Source organism: Colossoma macropomum, unplaced genomic scaffold, assembly GCF_904425465.1.
Source record: "Colossoma macropomum unplaced genomic scaffold, Colossoma_macropomum, whole genome shotgun sequence".
Taxonomy (NCBI): Eukaryota; Metazoa; Chordata; class Actinopteri; order Characiformes; family Serrasalmidae; genus Colossoma; species Colossoma macropomum.
Window position 1 is genome coordinate 26643790 of NW_023494785.1, and position 22610 is coordinate 26666399.

Genomic DNA, 22610 nt, shown 5'->3' on the forward strand with positions numbered 1-22610 from the left:
ACAAATCCTGTCTTTTTTTTTTTTATAATCACTAAAACATTATACTCCCTAAATTTTTGCTGGTCTGCATCATCGTCCCGTAACTCAGAAAGGCTGAGAACAGTGATTAGCATAATCACAGCGTTTTCCCATAATTGGCAAACAAGCAGATTCTACATAAATTAATATGCATGATTTGGCAGAGCAATTGGCAGACAGGCGTTTTTACACTATCAGCTTCTATGGAGTGTAAACAACCAATTAACCAGAGCGAGCAATCAAACACACACCTGGGAGAGCGAGGGAGAGAGAGAAAATGACAGTGAAATGCTGAGTCACTGAGGCAAGCAGCACTACGAACAAGTGCAGTATTCTAAGTATTCTTACCTCTCTTTAAGTGATAAACAGCTCATAAGTCATCGCTATGCAGCCTGTGTTTCTACTGCAATAGACAGGAGCAATAATAAAACTACCACTCCCTGGTGGAAATGTGTAATTGCACACAACATGCGGAAGAACATTTTGTAATGTCAGCTGTGCTTTGGGCCTGTTCTCCGAGTGCATGAATCTGATTATTGCAAGCACATTGAAAGAGTTTTTAAAGAGAACTCATCTTCTGAGGATGTAAGTGAATTATCTACTATTGTCATATCTTTGTCAGCATAATGCTAAATTTGCATTTAAAGACCAAGCTGAACCTTCTTTTTGAGGCTACATGTGTAACATTAATATGCAGAGATGTTTAATGTGGTGTAAATAAACCTCCTACAAAATTTGACCCAACGCCTTTGATTTTTAAATAATTATTTCAGGCTTTACAGGATGATTCACAGCAGCACACAAACACCACATTTTAGCATGTTTTCTCCTGATGTAGTAATGCTACTTGTTTCCATTTCAACAAATAAACGTACATAATGCAACTTCAATAATAAAAGCAGCTAACCAAGTTTTTAAACATTAAAGACGAGACAAGTAACTAACAAGATTTTATTATTTGTTAATAAGGTTAATTAGTCAACATTGTACAATTCAACCCACATATTACCATGGTGTCAACAACACAAACATTTAGGAACTTTACTGTGAGTGTGCATATGTGTGTGTGTGTGTGTGTGTGTGTGTGTGTGCACGTGTGGGGTGTGCTGTAGTGTATTATTACATATTTTAATATTTAAGTGTTGGAAGCATGGGAATGAACTTCGATTCACTTTAAGATTGTGTGTGTAGAATGTCACAGAGGACTGAGGAGTTGAACCACTGATGCATACTACGCTTACAGGTAATATATATTGAAGGCTGGTGTGTATGCTTTGGGAATTGAGCCCTGGCATGAAGCTAACACATGAAAGTTTCAATTCTGTACATCATCACTGCAGCAGTCAAGCTTTTTAACTTGCACATACACACTTCATGCCAGGATGCAGGTCAACGTGTGGCTCATACAGGATATCAGTCCAGTCCAGTTCAGTTCTCCAAAACACTCTCCTTCACAGCGTCAGGTAGATCATGGTCCCACTACTCAGCTCCTTCACCTGTCAATCAGAACCAACAAATTAACCAAAGCTGATATTACAAACTCCATGTACTAAGGAATGAATGAATGAATGAACACATGAATAAAAAGAGGACCAGTATGGGAGGGATTTGAAAAATAAATGATGTTTATAAATAAATCAAAGGTATTAGTTTGGTGTAAATTTCTACCCACTGTTCTATCTACTTGACAAAAAACAAATAGAGCTAAATAAATCAAACAGAGTTAAATAAAAAAAGAATTTAATTAAAATACATAAGCAGAAATTACACCTCACCAGTCGTAACGAGGACGAGGGGGGTGTCGGGGCGACTCGTGACGGGGTGCTGGGGAGGAGGAGTTTGGGGGTGCGGTCAAAGCCAGCTGCCCCGCTCCCATCCTGCGGTCCCGCCCATAATCCAGCCCACGGATATTAGGAGGTGCATACCGTCCCACCCCCCTCCTCCATTCCTCATCAAACGCAGCTGCCTCACCTGAAAGAGGGAGACAGAGAAACACAAGTTATCCCTAAACAAAGAGATTTCTTGCACTCTGGGCTGATAAAAGCAGCCAAGCAAAGTTTGTTAATCAAGCACATACTGACATGTCTTATATTGCTCTTACGCTGTGTCTTAATTTTGTACTCCGTGTCTTTCTTTCTAGGTATCAGCGCTGACTTTTGTTTCTGGCAGTGTCTTAGCTCAATGATATTTGGATTCTAAGCTATCTGTCTTAGCTAGAATACATTTGAGTGGACAACAAAGCACTTTGGTAAGTCGCTCAGGATAAGAGCATCATCTAAATGCCATCAATGTAAATGTAAAATGGCAACGATGTATGCATTTATGTGCTTTTTAGAAGAGCAAGTAAAACAGGATCTCATCTAGTCATACTGTGGAGGCAGCAAAAGTGTAAATGGAATCCAAAGCATATCTAGATATGATCTGACCAGGAAACGTGTTAAGCCTCAGTGATAATGCACCGGCAGCATTACGCTGCTGTAGGGAATAAAGGCTAAAGTTGCACTCACTCTCCTCCAGGTTGATGAAGTCCTGTCTGTCCTCCCGGTCGCCCGTGCGGCGGTTTCTGGAGCGTTCTATCACATGGGCTCTTTCACCAATGTGGTGGCCGATGGACATCCGCTCCATACCACTCTCACTGTCGCGGAGAGACTGACGCGTCTCCCTGATCTATACACAATAAACTACAATTAGTCATAAAGGACGTACACATGTGAGGGAATCACCATTAAAGCACTGTTTTAAGGTTGTGTACGTGTCTATGCGTGGATGCACGCCTGCATCCATGATGTGTCTTGTATGTGTGTGCCTCATCCTTCCTGGTGCCTGTCAGGATTTATGGCTTAAGCCCGCTTTACACTGTGCGATTACTGCATGTCATGTTGCATGAGATGCTGCAAATAAAAACTTGGCCAAACTCTGTCAGATGCTTCATATCAGATTTTACAATAAAGGTTTTCTGGTGGTAGATTCACAATGCAAGAAAATGAAGACATTTCGCATGTGCTTTCTTTTTTGCCAAAAAACAAGCAAATAAAATCCTCGGAATACCAGTGGCGTAGCACTGTTTGGGGGGCAAAAAACAAAACACAAAGGCAGAGATTCTGGAGCTGTTCTTGGCTTGGGGAAAAGGGCTACGTGGAACATTCATTCTCCAAAGTGAACCTCAGGTCAGTAGGCTAATTCTTCTGTCTGCTATGTGGAAGCTAGCTTTGCTATTTCACTGCATGTCACTCTATATGTGAGCTGAGGGCTGCACCAGACTGATAACTTGAGGCTTTATTCTTAAACTTGTGAACAATAAAGTTTTTAGCTTAATTTATCATCTTTCTCTCCCTCTCTTACAAACACTTGTCATTTCATGATGCTCCTTATTGGTTGTTATTAGATGTGTGTTGTAGTAGCAGTCACACTATTGCTATTTTGGACTAAAATTTCTGACGCTGCCAGAACTTTATATTTGGTTATCTTTGGTCGTTACAGTAAATGTTCAACGACTACCAATTTTAACTCATAATCAAAGAATTTTTTCATTTGTGACAGCATTATTGTGACGATTTTCGCACAGTGGGCAATTAATCAAAATTTATTTTCAATGTTCAATTTTCAATTATGATTCTGCCTTCCAACGATTATGAAAACAAGATCATAAAGATAAAACAATTATTGTTTTTCGCATTGATGCTCTCATATTGTCTTGCGTTATATACCCAGTGCACCCGTCCTTTACGGCGGTGTGCTTTTGCCCCTTACTAAAAGCCCAAACTCACTCTCAGCAAGGCAGTGGCATGTTTATTTCAGCTCGAGCCAAGATGATGAAAAAGAGCTTTTGGTCAACAAGAAAGGTAAAACCAATTTACCTGTTTGCAAACACTTTGGTTTCAAGGAGTCTGACGAGAAACAAATACTGTACAGGATTGTTAAACAGTAGCAATGCCAGAGTGGGTAATCAGGAGACTGGGGAGAATTCCCGTTGGGCCAGTAGCGTTTTGGGCTGGTTACTGTGAACCAATGAATAAACTCACATATAAAAGCACAACAACGCTGAGACAAACTATACATCCAAATGTATATCTGTAGTAAATCAGAGGTTAAACAGTGGCCCACACCTTAAGTTGCACAGCCCCGGTTAGCTGACTGTAACTTGTACAGTGGATAGAGATTAGACAACGCTGAAGCTTCTTATTTCCTGTTCCACCTTAAATAACGTAGACTTACATTCAGATGCCTGTTTGGATGCTAGTGTGTAGCTGCTGCACTACTTAAGGTAGAATGGAAATTCCAGCAGCTCAACAGGAACATCAGCCTTGAGAAATGACAAATTAAGCACAACATCATACTGGCTAACACAGCAGACAGTGCTCAGAGGTTCTTACAGTTTTCACAATTTTCATATGTTAATTACATAGACAGCTGCGGCAAGAATTCCAGAAAAAAAACAGTGAAAAAGCTAGTTAAGGATAATGAGTACGAGCAGGAGGGCAGTGAGAAATGTTGGCAGGACCATAAAAGTTATTTAGCTAACGTTAGCATTATCTGTAGCATATTGTCATAGTCATGACACATTTATGACAAAAACTTTCATTAGTTTTCATTACATCGCTATGGGGCCACCTTGTTTATGTCAGTATAGCATATAACTAATAAATAAGAATAAGAAAAGAAGATGAAAACTTTTTCTAAAATCTGTGCGTTATGTTGCACGAAAGCAATGCTGTGTGCATGTAGCAGTAGAAACATGAGTTTAAGGTGGGCTGCTCTGCATTATATTACTCCCAATCTGAAAATAAGTCCCACTCTGGCCCTGCACAGCTGTATCTGCACCAAAAGGCAATACAGCCAATTTGTTTAATCATCTGAAATTCAATGTTATAACCATAAAACCAAGTTAAATAAATGCATGATGCTTCATAGGGGTGCAACGATTATTTGATTTAGTCAACTAAATTCGACAACCAATTTAATTGGCAACTAATTTAGTAGTCGATTAGTTGGTGACGCCATTACGCGTCTTTCTCGCGCTCACTAGGAATGTTTTGACATTACCACTTACTGGAGAGTTAACAAAAGTGCGATGGCAGCCTCAAGAACAAAATCCTCAAAAGTGTGGGAGCATCACGCTAAACTCAGAAAAAAAGGTTGTCAGTTGTACTATTTGTAAGCCAACCTTGGCTGGCATGGGAGCATATCCTCCATGCTGGAGTATCTGAAGAGGAAACTCGTCAGCTCACTGGACGAAGAAGATTAATCTGAGTAAGAGATTAATCACCGCATCCCAGAATGCACTCAGAAGTGCATGGTTTGGGATGCAGCGACAGTTGTGCTAGTGAGCAAGTTAACTAATGTTAATGTTAAAAGCTGTCCTGCTTCATGTTATGAGCTGTAACATTTCCTGTTTTGAAAGGCATGTTCTCTGGAATCGCTGGAGTTGGAAAAGAGAAGCAAGTAACTGTTATTCACAGCGACGCTGTTCACTTTCCACATAACGTTTACACTTTTAAACACTGCATTGTTGTCTTAATGTCGAGGCCACCGGTGCGGTCAAATTCAGAGAACTTTTGTAAACACTTCTGTTTTCCGCACACGTTTGCCATCACTCAAACACTTTCAGGAGGTAGTTCTCCGTGAACACACAGGGTATCTGGACAAAGGGTTACCACTGAAATGAATGGTTTACACAAAATCATTCATTTAACTGTGCAAAGAGAAGTTAGCCACAAATGTTCGCTACTTTCCCATCCGCTCCATCAGAGCACATCTCCTCTGCAGCGGGGAATATCTGCTCTCAGAGGAGATCATGCCTCTCAGAAGAGCACAGAGAGATGCTGACTTTCCTCCGTTTCACTAAAGACCTGTGATTGTAGAATTTAGTTTCAGCAGAGTGTAGACAGACAGCAGAATAAACAGAGCACAGACTGCACTGTTTAAATTTATAATTTTAATTCTGAAGGGAAAACTGATTTAGTTTGTTACAGTTTACTGCTGCCACTTTGCACATCTATGGTTTTAAATTTTGACAGGAAAAATATTTTTGGAGTTTTATTTATATTTGGAATTAGCAGGAAAGATCATTAAAACAGTGACTTTTTGAATGTTATTCATCTTTGTCTTCATTGTTAGCAAATGCATAAAATGATCTCAAGCTAAATTTAAAAGCTAATAGCTACATAACAGTTATTTGCTAATGTAATGATTCATAATCAGAATAATCAATTATTCGTTTCAGTAATCGATAGATTATTCGACTATCAAATTAGTCTTTTGTTGCAGCCCTAATGCTTCATCAGTGAGTAATCGTGTTAAATAACTGTGATCTCAATACTGACCAAAACAATTTTAATTATGATTTCTGCCATGATCAAGCAGCCGTAGTGTAAACCAGACTTTAGCCAGCTAACTTAGTTCAATCTAAAACTTTGGATTTTCTGTCTCACTATGGTGGATCACTTTTTACTAGGCTACATCTCCATGGCAAAACAGTTCTTTGACCAATCAGGCTGAACATCTGACTAATCAGTATCAGCCTTCTGATAGAGGAGGACCCCTCTGGTCCTTCTCGTCTCACTTTTTTCTTTGTGATGTCTGTGGCATCAACCAAATCACATGACATCAAGGTTTTGTGAAGCTGAAATTTTGTCAGGAACCCTGTCCAAGTTGAACGTGCTTTGTGAGACAGACCCCAGGACTGGTGAATGCGTATAGGAATGTGTACATGTTTGTGTATATGTGTCTGTGAGTATGCTTGTTGTGTCTCATCCCTCCGAGAGTGGAGTCTGTATTTATGTTGAATGTTTATTTATGCACATGTGTGTAGGTGTTGTGTCTCACCCCTCCAGGAGCGGTGCGCACTTCACTGGTCTGCTGGAAGACTTTGGGTGCTCCAGAGTCGGTGGAGGAGTAGGAGATGACTGTGGAGGAGGAGTAGGTCTGACAGCTCGGAGAACCAGACATCCTGTCCTGTAGGAGCCAAGAGCATCACACAATAACTCAGGCAGACAGAGGCACATGAATAATCATGCACAAGGAAGCATATAAACGCGCACACAGCACAGTTAAGGACAACAGTGACGACTGGATTAACCAGCCCATCTAGAAGCAGCAGCAAAAAACAAAACTGCGTACAGTCCCCTCCACTTTATTAGAAACCCCTACCTTGTAGCTCCAACTACCTGGTGGTCAGTCAGAGCCTCTAACTTTAATCTGCTGATGCACAATTTGTATGAGACCTACATCAGCGTTCCATTTCTGATCGCAAAGCCACTCTTGGTTAGTTATTTTGGGTGGTGGTCCACTCTCAACCTAGCAGGAACACTGATGTGTGTAAAAACTCCAGTAACATCACTGTACCTTGTACACTTGCACTAGCACCACACACTTTATCATCCCACCACCATGTCAGTGTCACTGCCTTGTTGAGAGTGAGTGTGTTTACATGCTCATCAATAATACAATCATTTGCAGACTTTGGCAGTTATTTGATTACTCAAGTGAAAGTAATCAAATACAGCATTTGAAAACATGACAACAGCATACTCAGATAACTGGATCGGATTAAGGCCCTTGCTGGATTTCTAAAAATCCATTAAGAGACCTACATTTTAGCTCAGTCATCAGGTTTTTCCACAACTGTATACACTTACTCTGATTTCTTTTGTTTTTCTCAGTCTGTGCAACAAAACATTTTTGGAGCGACGCTGAAACCAACTACATGTTTGACGAAATGAAGAATTTACACATTATTTGTCTTCTAGATGATGCATATTCATATTTTCTGGTAAAGTGACTAATTTAAAAAAATTGGCATGACATCTGAGCTTTACTTTACATTTACATCATGTCTTATTCTGTGAGTTTATTGGCTGGTTGCAAAGCAGAAATCTGATTGTTGCCTGACAAGTGCATGTAAATGCGGTGAATGAATTACTGATAAAATCGAATTTTTGCAGTTATCAGATTATTAAGTGCATGTAAACACTCTGTGATGCACCACCCAGATAATATCACAGTGGTCGGTTGTCAGAAACTGTTCAATGTTCAGTAGGTTAGTAGATGACTGACAAATTGTGCAACAGATGAGCAACAGTCAGTAATTATACACCTATATAGTGGACCTATAAGGTATGTGGATGTCAAAGTTGGGGTTTCTAATGAAGTGAAGAGTGAGAGAACATCTACAGTTAAGAGAGACAGACTGGACTAGTAGTAAATGGGCTACAGTCCAACTCTCAGTCGCCCCACCAGTTTGAGAAATCCACAGCACAGCCAGACAATAAGCCATTCAAAACTCTTTCATGCATAAAATGTCTAATATCTCCACACAGCTGCTTGGTGTTAAAGAGTAGAAAATAAGCTTTGTTTGGCCGCTGGGATTTCATGGTGCATCTGCTACACAGATCACTAATGAGCTGTGGCAACACTCACCATGTTCTCCATCATCTCACTCATCATCCCAAACATGTCCATGAAGCCCCCGCCCTGCGACACAGGAGCAGCACTCATCAAACCCCTACAGACTCAAACTATATGCTTATCACTTTGACTGAAGAAAAGATATGTGGTTACTTCACTGGTAAAGTTAAAACGAAAGAAAAATAACACGATCATACCATTCCCATCATGCCGAACGGGGTCAAGGCTCCAGCCTGTGGCTACAAAGAGAGAAACCAGAGAGGGGGAGAGTCAGACCTCCTCTAAATGATCAAAGACCTACATGGCCCAAGAAATACTTCCATTTCATTTAAACTGGTAAAGTGGTGCGAAGAGTATGGCATAGCTAATGTTTGCTATTCTTCCTCACATGAACAGTTTAAACGCAGACTGGGCAATATTATTGTTATGGAAAAATAAATAAATAAATAAATAAATCACAATGTGCTTTCCTGAGACTGTAAACAACCACTGGTGGTGTCATACTGTTAAAGTAAAAGTGCACATAGTAACAAGAAGCTGAATGAATGTCAATATCTTTGTATCATTCTTTGTTTTCAAGTATCACATTATTATATATATATTTTTTTTTAAACCACTGGTGTATAATGATCCACACATTACACACATAAAGCATTATACATGTGTGTGAAATTGGGTTTGAGCGCACTACACTCTTTTATATAAATAAAAATAGGTCTTGCATGTTCTAAACCCCAAAGAGTGTAAAACATTGTGTTCTCCAGCTCAGGGCTAGGTTTGTGTAATCAGGAGCAATGCTGAAACAAACACAGACCGTTATCTGACAGGTACGCCTACCTGCAGGTGTGTTCTTGGAGACTGGATCTGAGGGTTCAGGGGGAAAGGCTCGAAGCCAAAGGGGCCAAACAAGCTCCTCATCTGGTGTCTGTGTGCTGCAAATGGATCCCTGAGAAGACAAAGCGACCAAACTCCCTTTATTACTCAGGTTAACAGAGATGCAACAACTTTTCTTACTAAAAATACGACTGAGAATGAGAAAGAGCTTAAAGCTATACTCACATCATATATGGACTGTCATCAACATCATCCAAATAGCGGAACATTGTGTTGCTTTTGAATTTGCGTAATTATTTAATGAAAATAAATAGCTGCTTAAGTTAACTGATAAACTCTTTTTTTTAATGTAACTAAGTAGATTTTAAATACAACTACGTATCTAATGCAAATATTTAGTGCAAATCGAAGTAATTAAGTATGTTTGATGCAACAAAGTAACAGTTTAATGTAACCCGAGTAAGTAAAGTAGCTAACTAAGCAAAAATTCAGCGCAACCACGTATCAATTTGAAGTAACAGTTAATGAAATAGCAACTTAATGTAATCAAGAAGCTGCTTCTCGCATTTAAGTCGCACAGTAACAGAACAGCAACTGTGTCATTGCAGTTGGAGCACACAAATAAGCTCTGATCGATACAAATAGTATGGTTAATCGAAACGTTTATTAAATAATTCTGTCACGCCTTCTCAGTCTTTGATAAACCCTCTGCAGTTGCGGATAAAGAAGCAGAGAGCGTTGGACTGAGCTGGGTCAGTCTGTCTGAACATTTAGCGCGACTCTGGCTGAACACGGAGCTGGCTAGTTCGCTAAAGCTAACGCTATTGCTAACAAACAGCTACAAGGTTGGCATCTCCTGCACTAGCTACAAACCTCAGCCTACAGCAGTTAGCTTAGTTCGGCTGTGCCTCGCTTAGCAGAGCAGATCTCCTACAGCGCTCTAGCGAGTGAAGCCTAGCGAACTAGCTTTGTTCCTAAGTGTGATTTTAAAAACGACAAAGACGGATAAACACGTCAAACTACGACGTCTGCAGCCTGGCTATCAGCAGGTGTTAACTTACATTTATCCACGCAGTATGAGCACTAAAACACGTCTACAGAAGATACATTTTACAAAATAAAGCCGAGTAAGGCGGAATAACAGCGCCGAGGAATCGAGAATAAAACTCCAAAACACAAAAACAGAAGGCCGCAGAGCAGAACAGCAGGCTGTGAATCAGACACCCGAAACCAGCTGCGAGTTCACAATGAAAAGTCCCACAGTAAATTTACATCTAGCACTGTTAACAATTTATAACACAACATAAGCAGAATAGCAAATGGTACACCCCCTAATATAAAAGACATAAATATATTTACACATTATGAAATAATTTATAAATGACATTTTTATATTTAAATTTTAGCAACTGATCACACTGACTACACTGGTCAGCCCTGTTGTCAGGAGATTCTTATTTTAAATGTCACTGTCATTTTTCACTGCTAATAGAAATGTTTAAACATTCTTAACAAAAAAGAATTTATCATGCAACATCCAGAGTAAATATATCAATTACACAGAGTAGCTGGGTCCAGGTATTTCCACTGTGTTTTAAAGACTTTTATTATGAAAAGCAACCCATTATAGTAGGTCTCTCTTCCTAGTTCACCTCATATCGCTGCAATTTTCTAAGCTCCACTGTGCGAGTCATAATATTCCCTCTCGTTGTTTTATATCCAGTTGAATCGAATTAAATCTCAGGTATTTCATGTATTCGGTCAGTTTTATTTTGTTAGGATGGCCTTGGTTTCCTTTAATCTGCAGTGATGGGCATTTGCTCACAGCGCCCCCAGCTGGATGGGCGCGAAACTGAAGCTGAATCCGGACGTAACCAACGCCTAGTAGCGCAGAGGAGCGGTGAGTGTTTTACTTTTGATATCTGTGTTTATAAATTGTTATTTATGTCAATAACTTTAGATTCATATGAGTTATTTTTGCACTGTCGCTGATTGTGGGCTTTCATTATTTTGTAGTTTTGCTTTATTGGCTCATTCAGCGCTGGCTAACGTTAGCCAACATTTCGAGCCCAACTCTGAGATGGTTTGATCAGTTTAAAAGAACTTTTAAAAAATATATTTATTCATTTTACGGTACGTTCTTGTTTATCTTGTGCCATTTAAAGTTATGTCTGTTTTGATAAAAGTTGTTGACACACTTCAGACACTTCAGAGTTGATGTAAAGAGGGAAAGTTGTGGTGTAAACAGTACAGCAGAGAGACTAGTGAAGATGATGAAGATGGTGGGGATGATGATGATGATGATGGTGGTGGTGGTCCATCAATGCATATCCACAATTCTGAGCTCAGTAAAATGGACCTGTATGAGGAGTCACTCAGACCTGACCCGTCTGAACTGTCCCAGTGGGGCCTTTGCTTTGGGAGGAAGTGACTGCTGCTGAAGAAGGAGTGAAACTGATTCACTGAAGGAGTGTAGAGGTGCACCGCCACCACCAGCCCCCCATCTATCTTTCCTTCTCTGATTTTCTGATTCTCTGATTCTCCTTTATCCACCCTGTCTCTCTGTTTCTCTCCCTCTTTGTGTTACTTTTTCTCTGTCTTTTTTCACTCACTCTCTTTTTTTATCTCATTCTGTTTCTCTTTTTCTCTCATTCTTTTTTTCTCTTTTTGTTTTTCTTTCTCTTTGTTTCTCGCTGTGTATCTCTCTCTTGCTCACTCTGTTTTCTGTTTCTCTTCCCCTTTTCACTGCTTCTCTGTTTTTTTCTCAATGTTTCTCTTTCTTTCCCTCTCCCTGTCTCCCTCTCCCTTTCCCTCTCGCTATTTCACTCTTTATCTTTCTCTCACAATCTCTCCCTTCTTTCTCTCTTTTTCTGTTTTTCTTTCTCCTTCTGTTTCTGCTTTTCTTTGTCTTCCTGTTTCTCTGTCTTTCTGTCTATCTGTCTTCATTTCTACTTCTTTTTTTCTCTGTGTTCTTTTCACATAAATGTTACAAGGTTCATTATCACTAAAGCAATCATGTATACATAAATAGGGGAAAGAAGGGGAAACAGAATTATAGGAAGTAAGTTATTTGCAACAATCAACAACAAAAAAATATCAGTAGTAAGTTGTCTTTTCTTACTGTTTGTCATTTAGATTGGCCTTAGACTTTGACTAGATGCCAAATATCTGCCTGAATGACCAACTTTTCTCTCTCAACACTCAAACAGTGATTTTTGGATATGTTTTTGTGTATTTTCATGTAAATGTCAGATTTTTGTTTGCAGTATGTTTAGACACAGTAAGTGCAGTCTGTTCTCTCTGGACAGCAAATCTGTCTGCAGCAGCCAGTTTCAGTGGCTAGGTTGTGGTCACTGAACCTGTACATTTATCAAATATTTCCACTGTGTTTTGCTGTGACTGGGGTCAGACCTGTGGACAGTCTGGATGAATGTTTTGGCTGAGTAACAGATGAAGTTATTAGTGAAGTAGAAAGTTATTGATGAAGAAAATAATGCTTTTTTTCTTTTCTCCTGCACCTGTAGATGCAGACAATAAAATGTGTGGTGGTCGGGGATGGAGCTGTTGGGAAAACCTGCCTCCTCATCTCCTACACAACCAACAAATTCCCTTCAGAATATGTTCCCACGGTAAGATGCAAGGCTTTAAGAGGGTCCATGAGTAAGAGCCGGGGCATATTTAGGATCAGGAGTGACTGGCACACTTATTTCTGCTCTGTCCTATTTAATGTTAGAAGTAATATTTACTAAATAGGGTTATAAAATGCATCATGATGAAGGTGGTGATTGAGCTGCGTTATGTTTAGAACATTCGAACTGATTATAATTTATAATAGTTCAGTAAAATGGGGCTGTACGATGTGGATATAATGCGATGTTCGATAAAGTTGGTGGATGTCACCAATGCAATATTAGAAACGCTGAATTGTTATTATAATAGTGTGCCTGTGACTGGATGTGTCACAAGTACAGACCTTTTTGCTGTGTAAACAGAAGTCTAACTAACCTTTTCTTTAAGCTAAAAAAAAGAAACGCTTACTTAAATTAATAATATTGTTAGCTCATAACTGCAAGGACATTTTTGTGCACTATAAGGCTGAACAAGGACACACAGTATTACTGAGCTATTCTAAAAACTGTCAGGATTCTCCAAGCATCTTCTTCTTTTTTGTACTTATAATAAATATGGTTATTTTTTTATTTTCAATATAGGCCTGCACAGAATGAGTAGGTTTATATTTAATTGCTTAAAAAGTGCCTTATGATGATGCAGGTTTGTTGTGACTTCAGCTGTCACTTTCATACGTTTAGTCCATATAGTCTATGTATTTGACACACAACACAGAGAGTGAGAGTAGTGATCACGTTTGAAGTATTTTTACAAGCTAGTAGTTCTGGGTAGAGTCGTTTTTGAGCTGAAGCATGAGATTTACACCCATAACAATACTCTTAGTATAAGCCCCTTTTGAAAGTTTTTTTTTATCATTCTTAACATTCAGGCACTCTTTGGTTATTTAGGGTTATTCAGAAAAATCCTGAACTGGATAACTGCCCCTGAAATAATGTGAAAATCTAATAATGTATTTCTGTTCTTTTGTTTGTCAGGTGTTTGATAATTATGCTGTCACTGTTATGATTGGAGGTGAACCCTACACACTGGGTCTTTTCGACACAGCAGGTAAGGCAGCTCATGTAACCCAGAGTTTTTGTGCAGTGCTTTCTGCCTCTCGGCTGATGAACTCTAAGGCTGTGAATATAAGCAGTTTTCTGCGTGTCTCTTTAAGGTCAGGAGGATTATGACAGACTGCGGCCACTCAGCTACCCTCAGACAGATGTTTTCCTTGTCTGCTTCTCTGTTGTCTCTCCCTCCTCTTTTGAAAACGTCAAAGAGAAGGTTAGTTCTTTCACCATATACTCCACTTTTTCTGTCCACGTGCTGGTGAAAATGCCACTGTAGCTGCAGGGGCCGCTTGTAGAGTAGGTCAGGGTTTGGCCCTTTCATCTTTGGAAATTCAGGTGATACTGCTTCAGACAGAAATCTCAGGTTTAGTTCAGTGCAGTTGCCCAGCATCACCTGTTTTACCTGGTTCACTGAACAAAGTGGGACAAGAGTTAAGAGTAAATGCTCCAATTCATGTGAAGTTGTAACACACGTACTGCTCAAAGGTTTGAGTGTTTTTCTAATTGTGTAACTGACACCTTCTAAAATATTTAATTGCAATAAATAACTAAAACGTGGATGGAAGGAAATTACGTTTGTCTGCAGAATCTGACACACATTTTTTGTCATTTAAATTTTGTTCTAATTAGTGTAGTGTAGGTGCCCAGATGTTCTTGTATTTCAGTTTTTATTTTAGGTGTCCAGATATGTTTTTAAATTCTATGAAGCATAAATTTTCACCAGTAAAAGTAAGTTAACTTTCTTTTGAACAGATGACTTATCTCACTGTTTCTTGATGGGAATTAGCTGTAGAGTGTAACTGTAAAAGTTAAACTAATAATACAAGATAACTACTGTAGTATAGCTAACTAGCCAGCCAAGTTTACTGTGAACTTACTGTAATGTGAGTCTCTGTTGTCTTATCAACCTCTGTCAGTGATTTTCCATCACAGAAATTCCAGAGTCTTCCAGAAATATTTCAGTTGTGTTGTGACCGACTTTGCAGCATTTCTAAAGTTGAATGTATTTTGTGTATTTGCAGTGTGTTTATGAAATGTTGTTCAGGTGTAATCATGTTGATGAAAATGTTTTCTGAATTTGCATCGGGCTAAAGTTTACAACACATTTTTAACTGTACTGTATAGGGTCTTGTCAGCCACTGTATAAAACGTGTTTATATTAATTTAATGAAGACCTTCACAAAGACTTCACATTTTTAATAGTTTTCTATTGATATGTCCGAGCAGTAGCTTGGTGATACAGTCAGTATGTGACCACGTGTATAAAGAATATGTGTGTACATCATCTCCCCTATGTGAAAAAATGTCACGTTTAACTGAATATAAATAACGAAAGTCATATAAAGTCTATTAAATGTAGTTGCACTGTATGCCCCCACTGTCCTCCCATCACCCCTCTGTTCTGTAATGGACCGTTGAATATCTGGTTGTGCTGATGCAAATTGGACTGTAATTGGACTTATTGCACTAATAGTCTATGCATTCAGTATTTTTTTTATATTAAATACAGTGCTGTGAAAAAGTATTTGCCTTGATTTCTTTTCTATTTTTGCTAATTTGTCACATTTAAACGTTTCAGGACATCCAAAGGACAACATGAGTAAACACAAAATGCAGCTTTTAAATGATCATTGCATTTTTTGAAGATCTTTGCAGAATTGTTTTAAATTGGCCACATTGGAGGGTTTTCGAGCATGAACTGCCCTTTTTAGGTCTTGCACAGCGTCTCAGTGAAATTTAAGTTAGGACTCTGTCACTCCAAAACCCTAATTTTGTTTCTTTTGAGCCATTCAGAGGTGGACTGTCTTGTGTGCTTCAGATCACTCTCCTACTGTATAGCCCAACTGCCTAAACTTTGGGTCACGAACTGACGGACGAACATTCTCCTTCAGGATTTTCTGATAGAGAGCGGAATTCATGTTTCCATCAATTATGACAAGTCGTCCAGGTCCTGCAGACCTGCACTACCACTGCCATGTTTGACTGTTGGCATGATGTCCTTATGTTGGAACACGGTGTTAGCTTTACACCAGATGTACCCATGTCTTCCTAAAAAAAAAAAAGGTTTCACCTTTGACTCATCAGCCCACAGAATATTATCCGATAAGTCTTGGGGGTTAGTCTAGTTGTTTTTTGGTAAATGTTATCTGTATTTGAATCTCTTTGGATTGTGTCATTGTGCTGCTTTTCAAGTCATCCTAGCCTGATTCACATTGCCAGAGGTTCTATTTAAGTGATGTTTAAATTCAACAGGTCTGGCAGTAATCATGTCTGGGTGTGGCTAGTGAAACTGAACCCTGTAGTCTATTGAAATTGGTTAACTGGTTGATTTAGTAGCTTAAGGAGGCAATTACTTTTTCACACAGGGCCAAGTACGGCTGAACAGCGTTTTTCCTTCAAAAAATTAAATCATTATTTAAAAACAGAATATTGTGTTTACTTGGGTTATCTTTGTCTTAATTAAATGATCTGAAACATTCAAGTGTGACAAATGTGCCTAAAATAGAGTAAATTAGGAAAGGGGAAGTACTTTTTTATAGCACTGTGTGTTTTGTTGTGTTATATATAACTTTGACAACATTGAAAAGATGTTTTTCTTGACCAAACTGTCCCAACACTCTTCATCTGGGTTTCTCTACACTGTAGCTCAATTTCCAGACACCAGACTTCCTGTGTGCACAGGAAACATTTGAATCTGTACCACAAATATGGTGCTGTGGCATTTCCCGCTTCTCATCAGTGCTGCAGCATAAACAGAGACACTGAAGTTTTTAAACATCAATTGCAGTTAACAAAAGTACAAAAAAATATGTGTCACTAGACCACACAACAGTGGACCAAACTAAATACTAGCTGTAACTGAACATGAATAAAATGAGCAACAAAAAAATCAACTTATTATGCCTGCTAATGCCAAAAAGACTGTTCTTTGTGTCTGGTTTTCTGACTTATGGTAATTCTGGTAAATGCTGTTTCATGACCATTACTGTGCTTTGCTTTTCATGGTTTGATTTTCTTATCAGTTTATTTTTTTCTAAAGTGCCTTCATGCATTACTCAGTCAATCCAAACTTGTTACTTATGGCTGACAAAGTTCATTAGTTCTCAGTGATTTTTTTTTTAATTAATAAAAGAAAAGCATCCTGTAGTGCTCTGTAATGTTCATGTAATGTATCATGCACATAATCCTGCAAACACAGTTCTTGCAGACACTGCAGGAAGCACTGGGGGTGATGTGGCTTCTGTTATTTTGTTGCACCATGAAAGAAGTAAAAGGATGTGTTGCACAAACAGAACTTTGACTGATGGTAGCACTGTGACAAGGCAAAGTGAGAGGAAATCTCAGTGGTCATAATGGTTGAATCAGTTGATAATAGATGATCAAATGATAGTCAGTAGATTAATTGATTATACTAATAATCAGTATTTGCAGTCCTACTCTTTGTAAGTAAGCTAATGAGAGTTGATCAAGGTTTTCCTGTTTTTTTTCCCCCAGTGGGTGCCAGAGATTTCCCATCACTGTCCTCGTACTCCGTTCCTGCTGGTGGGCACCCAGGTGGATCTGAGAGACGACAGTAATACAGTGGAGAAACTAGCCAAGAACAAACAGCGCCCCATTTCGCCCGAGAGCGGTGACAAGCTGGCCAGAGACCTCAGAGCTGTCAAATATGTGGAGTGCTCTGCTCTCACCCAGGTAAAGGCCGTATTTTCAGCACAACACAGGCGTCTCATAATCACTAACTTCTGTGTCTTATTGTAGTGTGTGTGAGTTCTACACAAAACCAGCCTTTTTATTCTACACATTACCAAGTACACTATATGGACAAAAGCATGCAGATATTTTACGTCCTATTCCAAAACAGTGGCCAATCATATGGAGTTGCGACTATGACAGCCTCCACTTTTCTCGGAAGCCTTCCACATGACGTTGGAACGTGTATGTAGGAATTTGTGCCCAGTCAGTCAAAAGAGCATTTGTGAGGTCAGACATGAGAGGGCCTCGCAATCGATGTTTAAATTCATCCCAAAGGTGTTCAGTGGGGTTGAGGTCAGGGCTCTGTGCAGGCCGCTGGAGTTTCTCCACACCAAACTCATCAAACCATCTCTTTATGAACCTCGCTTTGTGCATAGGGGCACAGTCATGTGGGAACAGGAAAGGGCCTTCCCCAAACTGTGGCCACAAAGTGTCAAAATGTCTAAAATGTGTTTTAATGCTGTAGCGTTAATGGTACACTTCACAGGAAGTCCAAACCCTGAAAAACAGACCCAGAACATTATCCCTCCTCCACTAAACTTTTCTGTTGCCACTGTGCATTCTGGTAGGTAGCATTCTCCTGGTATCAGCTAAAAACAGATTCGTCCCTCAGAATGCCAGATTGTGAAGCATGATGCATCACTCCAGAGAACACTGCTCCAGAATCCATTGGCAGCCTGCAATTTTTCCATTCTGCACACTTCAGCACTCGAGGGCCCCGCTTTGTGAAATTGCATGGTCTGCTGCTTTGTACATGGACTGTTGTTGCTCCGTTTCACAGATATAGCACTTACAGTTGACCGTGGCAGATCCAACAGTACAGAAATTTCACCAACTAATATGGCAGAAGTCCTATGATAGTGCCACATTTAAAGTGACTGAACTCATCAGTACAACCCGTTCTACTGCTAGTGTTTGTCAATGGAGATTGCATGGCTATGTGCTTGATTTTATACATGTTAGCAATGAGTGTTTCTGAAACACCTGAACTCAATAATAAGGAGGGGTGTCCACATACCTTTGGCCATATATTGTACATCCTCTTTGAAAGCACTGACTTAAGCTTTTTGCAGTGTAGTTTTTTTTATACCTAATTCAAGAATATGTTGCACATTGCAAAAGCACCATTGATATGGCAGGCCATGGACTGGCAGACTGGATGTGGACCAAGCAAAGTATTCCAGTGGACTGAACTGAGCACTTGGGGAAAAAAAATATGTAGCAAAGCCAATTAACAAAATAAAGTCATATTTCAGCAACATATGTGAACGTGGACCAGCGCGGCTTCTGTAGCAGTCCTGTAGTTGCAGTTTATCCAGTCCGATGGATTTATTGAAATGACTTATGTAAATGGCCGAATGCAGCTCATATCAGGTCAGAAAAGTAATAATTTCGTATATTTTTGTAAGCTTTTAATTTCAGATTTTACTATTTTTGAACTGAGTAGTGAAGTGACAACATGGTTTGTTTAAAAAAAAAGGTAGATGACAAAAAACAGAATGTTTAACAATTAAGAGAGAACTGTGCATTTGTCTCCCCATTTAAAGTTCAAAACTGATGTGTCTCATCTGTTCAGAGGGTGTCAAAAAGTGGAAACGTCAAGCCCCAGTGTCACTGCGAAACAAAACAATAATTTGAATTAACCTACCCAGAGTGGTTGTCAATTCCCTGACAGCACAAGAGTGCGAAATGTTAATTAAAAATAGCCTTTGTCACTGTCTATTTACATTTTTTTTTTTTAATTTCATTTGAAAAAAGATTTTTTTCTTCTGTGGACAAATATTTTAAAAAGTCATATTTTATTTTTTAAAGACTTTATTCTTCCAAGAAGAAAATGATCACTTGCCAGGACTAACTATTCATGGTTAAGCATTTAAACATGGCTTTGTCGCCATCCACCTCTGTTAGTTTGTTTATACAGAACATTGTAAGCAAGACCTTTGATGTAACTCAACCTTTGCAGATTTTTGTAGGATTCTCCTGCTTTATGGCTTAAATATTCTAAAATATGAATTACATATGAAACTTAAAAGTTGAGAAGAGAGCTTCATTCTGTTAACTAGCGGACACTAACTTCCGTTAGCTAACTGAGTCAACCTATTTCAGAAAACTGACTGCCAGTTAGTGGTGACAGAAGTATGTCAGTATCAAATTACTTGCATCTCTTTCTACTTGTTCCACGCAGAGTTTTGAATATTTTGAACAAATTTCTTTTCTTGTTCATATTCACTGCAACAGAATTCAGCCAATAATTTTGTATGTCTTTTCAGAACTTGTTACCTCTGTGTAACTATGGAAATGGGTGCAGTCCATTGATACATTTATCAGTAGTGTAGTCTGGTAGGGGGGAATGGATTTTGCAAGGGGCTGAAGTGGGGGGTGTTTCCCTAACATCCGATAGTGATTAAAACTGTAGTTATGAAGGGATGTTTGGGGTCACCTAATTCCCAGTAAAAACTCCATTTATGACCACACTTAACACCTGATTATGGTTTGAAATTTTTTTGTTGTTAAGAGGTGCTTGAGATGTTTGACTTTGCTTTTCTTTTTTCTCTCTCTCTCTTGTTTTCTCTTTCAGAGAGGACTGAAGAATGTGTTTGACGAGGCCATACTGGCAGCACTGGAGCCTCCAGAGACCAAACCGAAGAAGCGCTGCACTCTGCTGTAGAGGACGACAGGGGTTGAGGGACACACTCCTCAGAGAAAGAGAGGGAGAGGGGACAGCACAGTAAGGGATTATGGGATGGGAGGGTTTACCTATCAGACTTAAAAAGGTTAGTTAAAAATGGAAACAGCAAAGAGAAAGAAAATGTGAAAAGAACGGGAGATGGGCTTAACAGTGTTTAAGAAATTAAAAAACAAAACTGCACACAGTGCCTTCAAAATCTTACACAATGTCAAAGAAAAACTTGAATCAGCAGCTCTTCTGACCCAAGCTAGGAAATAATAAAATGCTTGTGAAAAGTTGGAGCACTTTAAGTGGGACTGTATATCGTATATCTGAATCTCCTTCAGCTGCAGACTGGCAGCTCATCACTGAGCAACAAACCAGGCCTTCGGTTCTCATTCTGCAAGACTTGACAAAGCCAACCATTGGCTAGAATACATAATTGTTTCGCATTTGCCCTCATAAAAAAATACAAATGCTTTTTAATTTAATTAAGGTAACCAGTACTGTGTTCTTTGTCTTACAGTCTTAAATCTGTAAGAAAAACATTCCAAAAAGTGAAAGATGCCTCTTACCCTTATTTAGATGGCCACTAAAGAGATTTCTATCAGGCAGTTGCTCTTGTTGTTTTATTGTGGTCAGCCAGAGTGTTCTTAAGACTTACACACACCTACTCTTTTCAAAAAATATTTACAGGATCATTTTTGTGTAATTTTAAGAGCTTTTGTCCAGAGATGCAAAGAGGATCTTACTATTAAAAGAAACCCTTCTGTAGATCCTCGACCAGGATTCTTACTTCGCTTGTGGAGCTCTGGATGTTGTTCCCCTGCAGGTTGTATAAAGAACTGCATTTTTACAAAAATATTGTTTTTAAAGCCACGTTCAGGAGCTGTATATCTTCAAAGCAGTGGACAGCTGAGCCAGGATCAGCTGTAAGTATATTAACAATATGTAATAGTAAGTGTTGGTGCTGTTTGAAAGCCACTGTTCATGCAGTCAGCAGGGTGCAGAAGCTTGTGACTGGGGCTTTTATGCCGTACTGTATTGAAGGAATGTTCCAGCATTTTTCATTCTAATCTCTATTTAACAGATCTGTTAGCAAAGCAACAGTTGGCACACAGCAGTGTTAGTTTACCACTATGTTGGTAAAATATTACCACAGGTTGTAGTTACTAGTTACATGTCTAAAGGATGGATTATACAGATTTACAGCTTAATTTACAAATAGCTTTGAAGAATTCATGAAATTATTCTATAAAAATGTGCTTTGCATAAACGATTAGTGACAAAACACAGCAACTGCCAGTGGGCTTCTATTAAATGTGTTTCAAGTCTATGGGTTTTCAGTCCTTTTCTTTTAAAATACAGAGAAACATGTTGTTGCTGTCCCTGGAAATCAGTCGTATGCTACATATGTAGCAGATAGTGATTAGGTTGAAAGATGCTGGAATATTCCTTTACAAGTCTTACTTTCTTTTTGGGGTGAATAAATTTAGTAGTAATGCGCTTTGAAACTTGAGTTGTTTTTGTTGTTGTTGTTTTTTTTTTATGTTTTTTTTTCTTTTCATTTTTGATAGACATATTTTGTGATTTACTGCTAATGTAACAGTTTGAAATGTGCTCTCTTGAATAACCATTTTACCAACAAAAAATAGAGGTCTTAAATATGGCTTTTTCTTAGTCCAGCTCTGTGGTGTTTTTAATTTCACTATATTTGTAATAAAAGTGGTGCAACTGACACAAAAGCAGAGATCTTTTATTCTAATTATCAACATCTAAACAATACTGCAATACTTTTGTAATGTATTATATGCATACGTTACGTATTACAAGTCATACACCATGCATACTGCAGTGGATTAGTTCAGCATTTGGTGTGTAAACCAGTTTATTTTTAACAGGCAATCAGAGCATATAGCAGCAAGAAGAGAACGATGCAACTGGTGTGCAGCAGGACAACATGTTGGTACAACACAGAGTGATCAGAAATGTAGATTTACACACAGGCAGGATAGGAATTCAAATAAATAAGAGAGGAGACAGACAATCAGTAACACTGATGAGGAATTATAAATACTTATATGCAAAGTGCACTAGTCTAAATTGGTAAAACTATGTACTAAATCTCCATAAAGAAAGAGTTATTCCAAGGTTAAATTCCGCCTTAAAGCTTTGTCTGATCAAGTTAGCTTTGTGTGCATGTGTGCATCAGTTGGAGGGTTTACTGTAAGCAGAACTGTACTTAGTGTTGT

General features: G+C 38.9%; 2 protein-coding genes across 4 annotated transcripts; one reads left to right on the forward strand and one right to left on the reverse strand.

Annotated features, from left to right (window-relative positions):
- Positions 1-955: 955 nt before the first annotated feature.
- Positions 956-10479, reverse strand: mlf2 (myeloid leukemia factor 2). 3 transcript variants are annotated; one of them, XR_005008258.1, is made up of 8 exons: positions 9484-10479; positions 9262-9370; positions 8622-8663; positions 8437-8490; positions 6844-6972; positions 2522-2685; positions 1794-1984; positions 956-1514 (listed from the first exon to the last, which is right to left on the reverse strand). XR_005008258.1 is itself a non-coding variant. In XM_036588898.1 (8 exons), coding segments are annotated over exons 1-8 (696 nt in total). In that variant the 5' UTR covers positions 10322-10479; the 3' UTR covers positions 956-1510. The 3 variants fall into 3 exon arrangements, 2 of the variants coding, with proteins under 2 accessions (XP_036444791.1, XP_036444786.1); XM_036588898.1 differs by having other exon boundaries at positions 1794-1989; positions 2526-2685; positions 10320-10479; XM_036588893.1 differs by having other exon boundaries at positions 1794-1989; positions 2526-2685.
- Positions 10480-11046: 567 nt separating this feature from the next.
- cdc42l (cell division cycle 42, like) lies at positions 11047-22098 on the forward strand. The gene is made up of 6 exons (XM_036588909.1): positions 11047-11158; positions 12783-12887; positions 13863-13935; positions 14042-14151; positions 17433-17630; positions 20269-22098. Exons 2-6 carry the CDS (start codon positions 12783-12785, stop codon positions 20356-20358), a joined length of 576 nt encoding a protein of 191 aa, XP_036444802.1. The 5' UTR covers positions 11047-11158; the 3' UTR covers positions 20359-22098.
- Positions 22099-22610: the final 512 nt, after the last annotated feature.

What these genes read in the sequence shown, in the direction of transcription:
- mlf2 (XM_036588893.1), bottom strand. Translation starts at nt 9,527, where the DNA reads ATGTTCCGCTATTTGGATGATGTTGATGACAGTCCATATATGAT. An exon ending in CTCCAAGAACACACCTGCAG is followed by an intron (nt 8,664 to 9,261) that starts GTAGGCGTACCT and finishes CTCTCTTTGTAG; the next exon opens with CCACAGGCTGGAGCCTTGAC. An exon ending in GTGAGATGATGGAGAACATG is followed by an intron (nt 6,973 to 8,436) that starts GTGAGTGTTGCC and finishes TGGCTCCTACAG; the next exon opens with GACAGGATGTCTGGTTCTCC.
- cdc42l (XM_036588909.1), top strand. Translation starts at nt 12,783, where the DNA reads ATGCAGACAATAAAATGTGTGGTGGTCGGGGATGGAGCTGTTGGGAAA. An exon ending in CTTCAGAATATGTTCCCACG is followed by an intron (nt 12,888 to 13,862) that starts GTAAGATGCAAG and finishes TTTGTTTGTCAG; the next exon opens with GTGTTTGATAATTATGCTGT. An exon ending in AGTGCTCTGCTCTCACCCAG is followed by an intron (nt 17,631 to 20,268) that starts GTAAAGGCCGTA and finishes TTTCTCTTTCAG; the next exon opens with AGAGGACTGAAGAATGTGTT.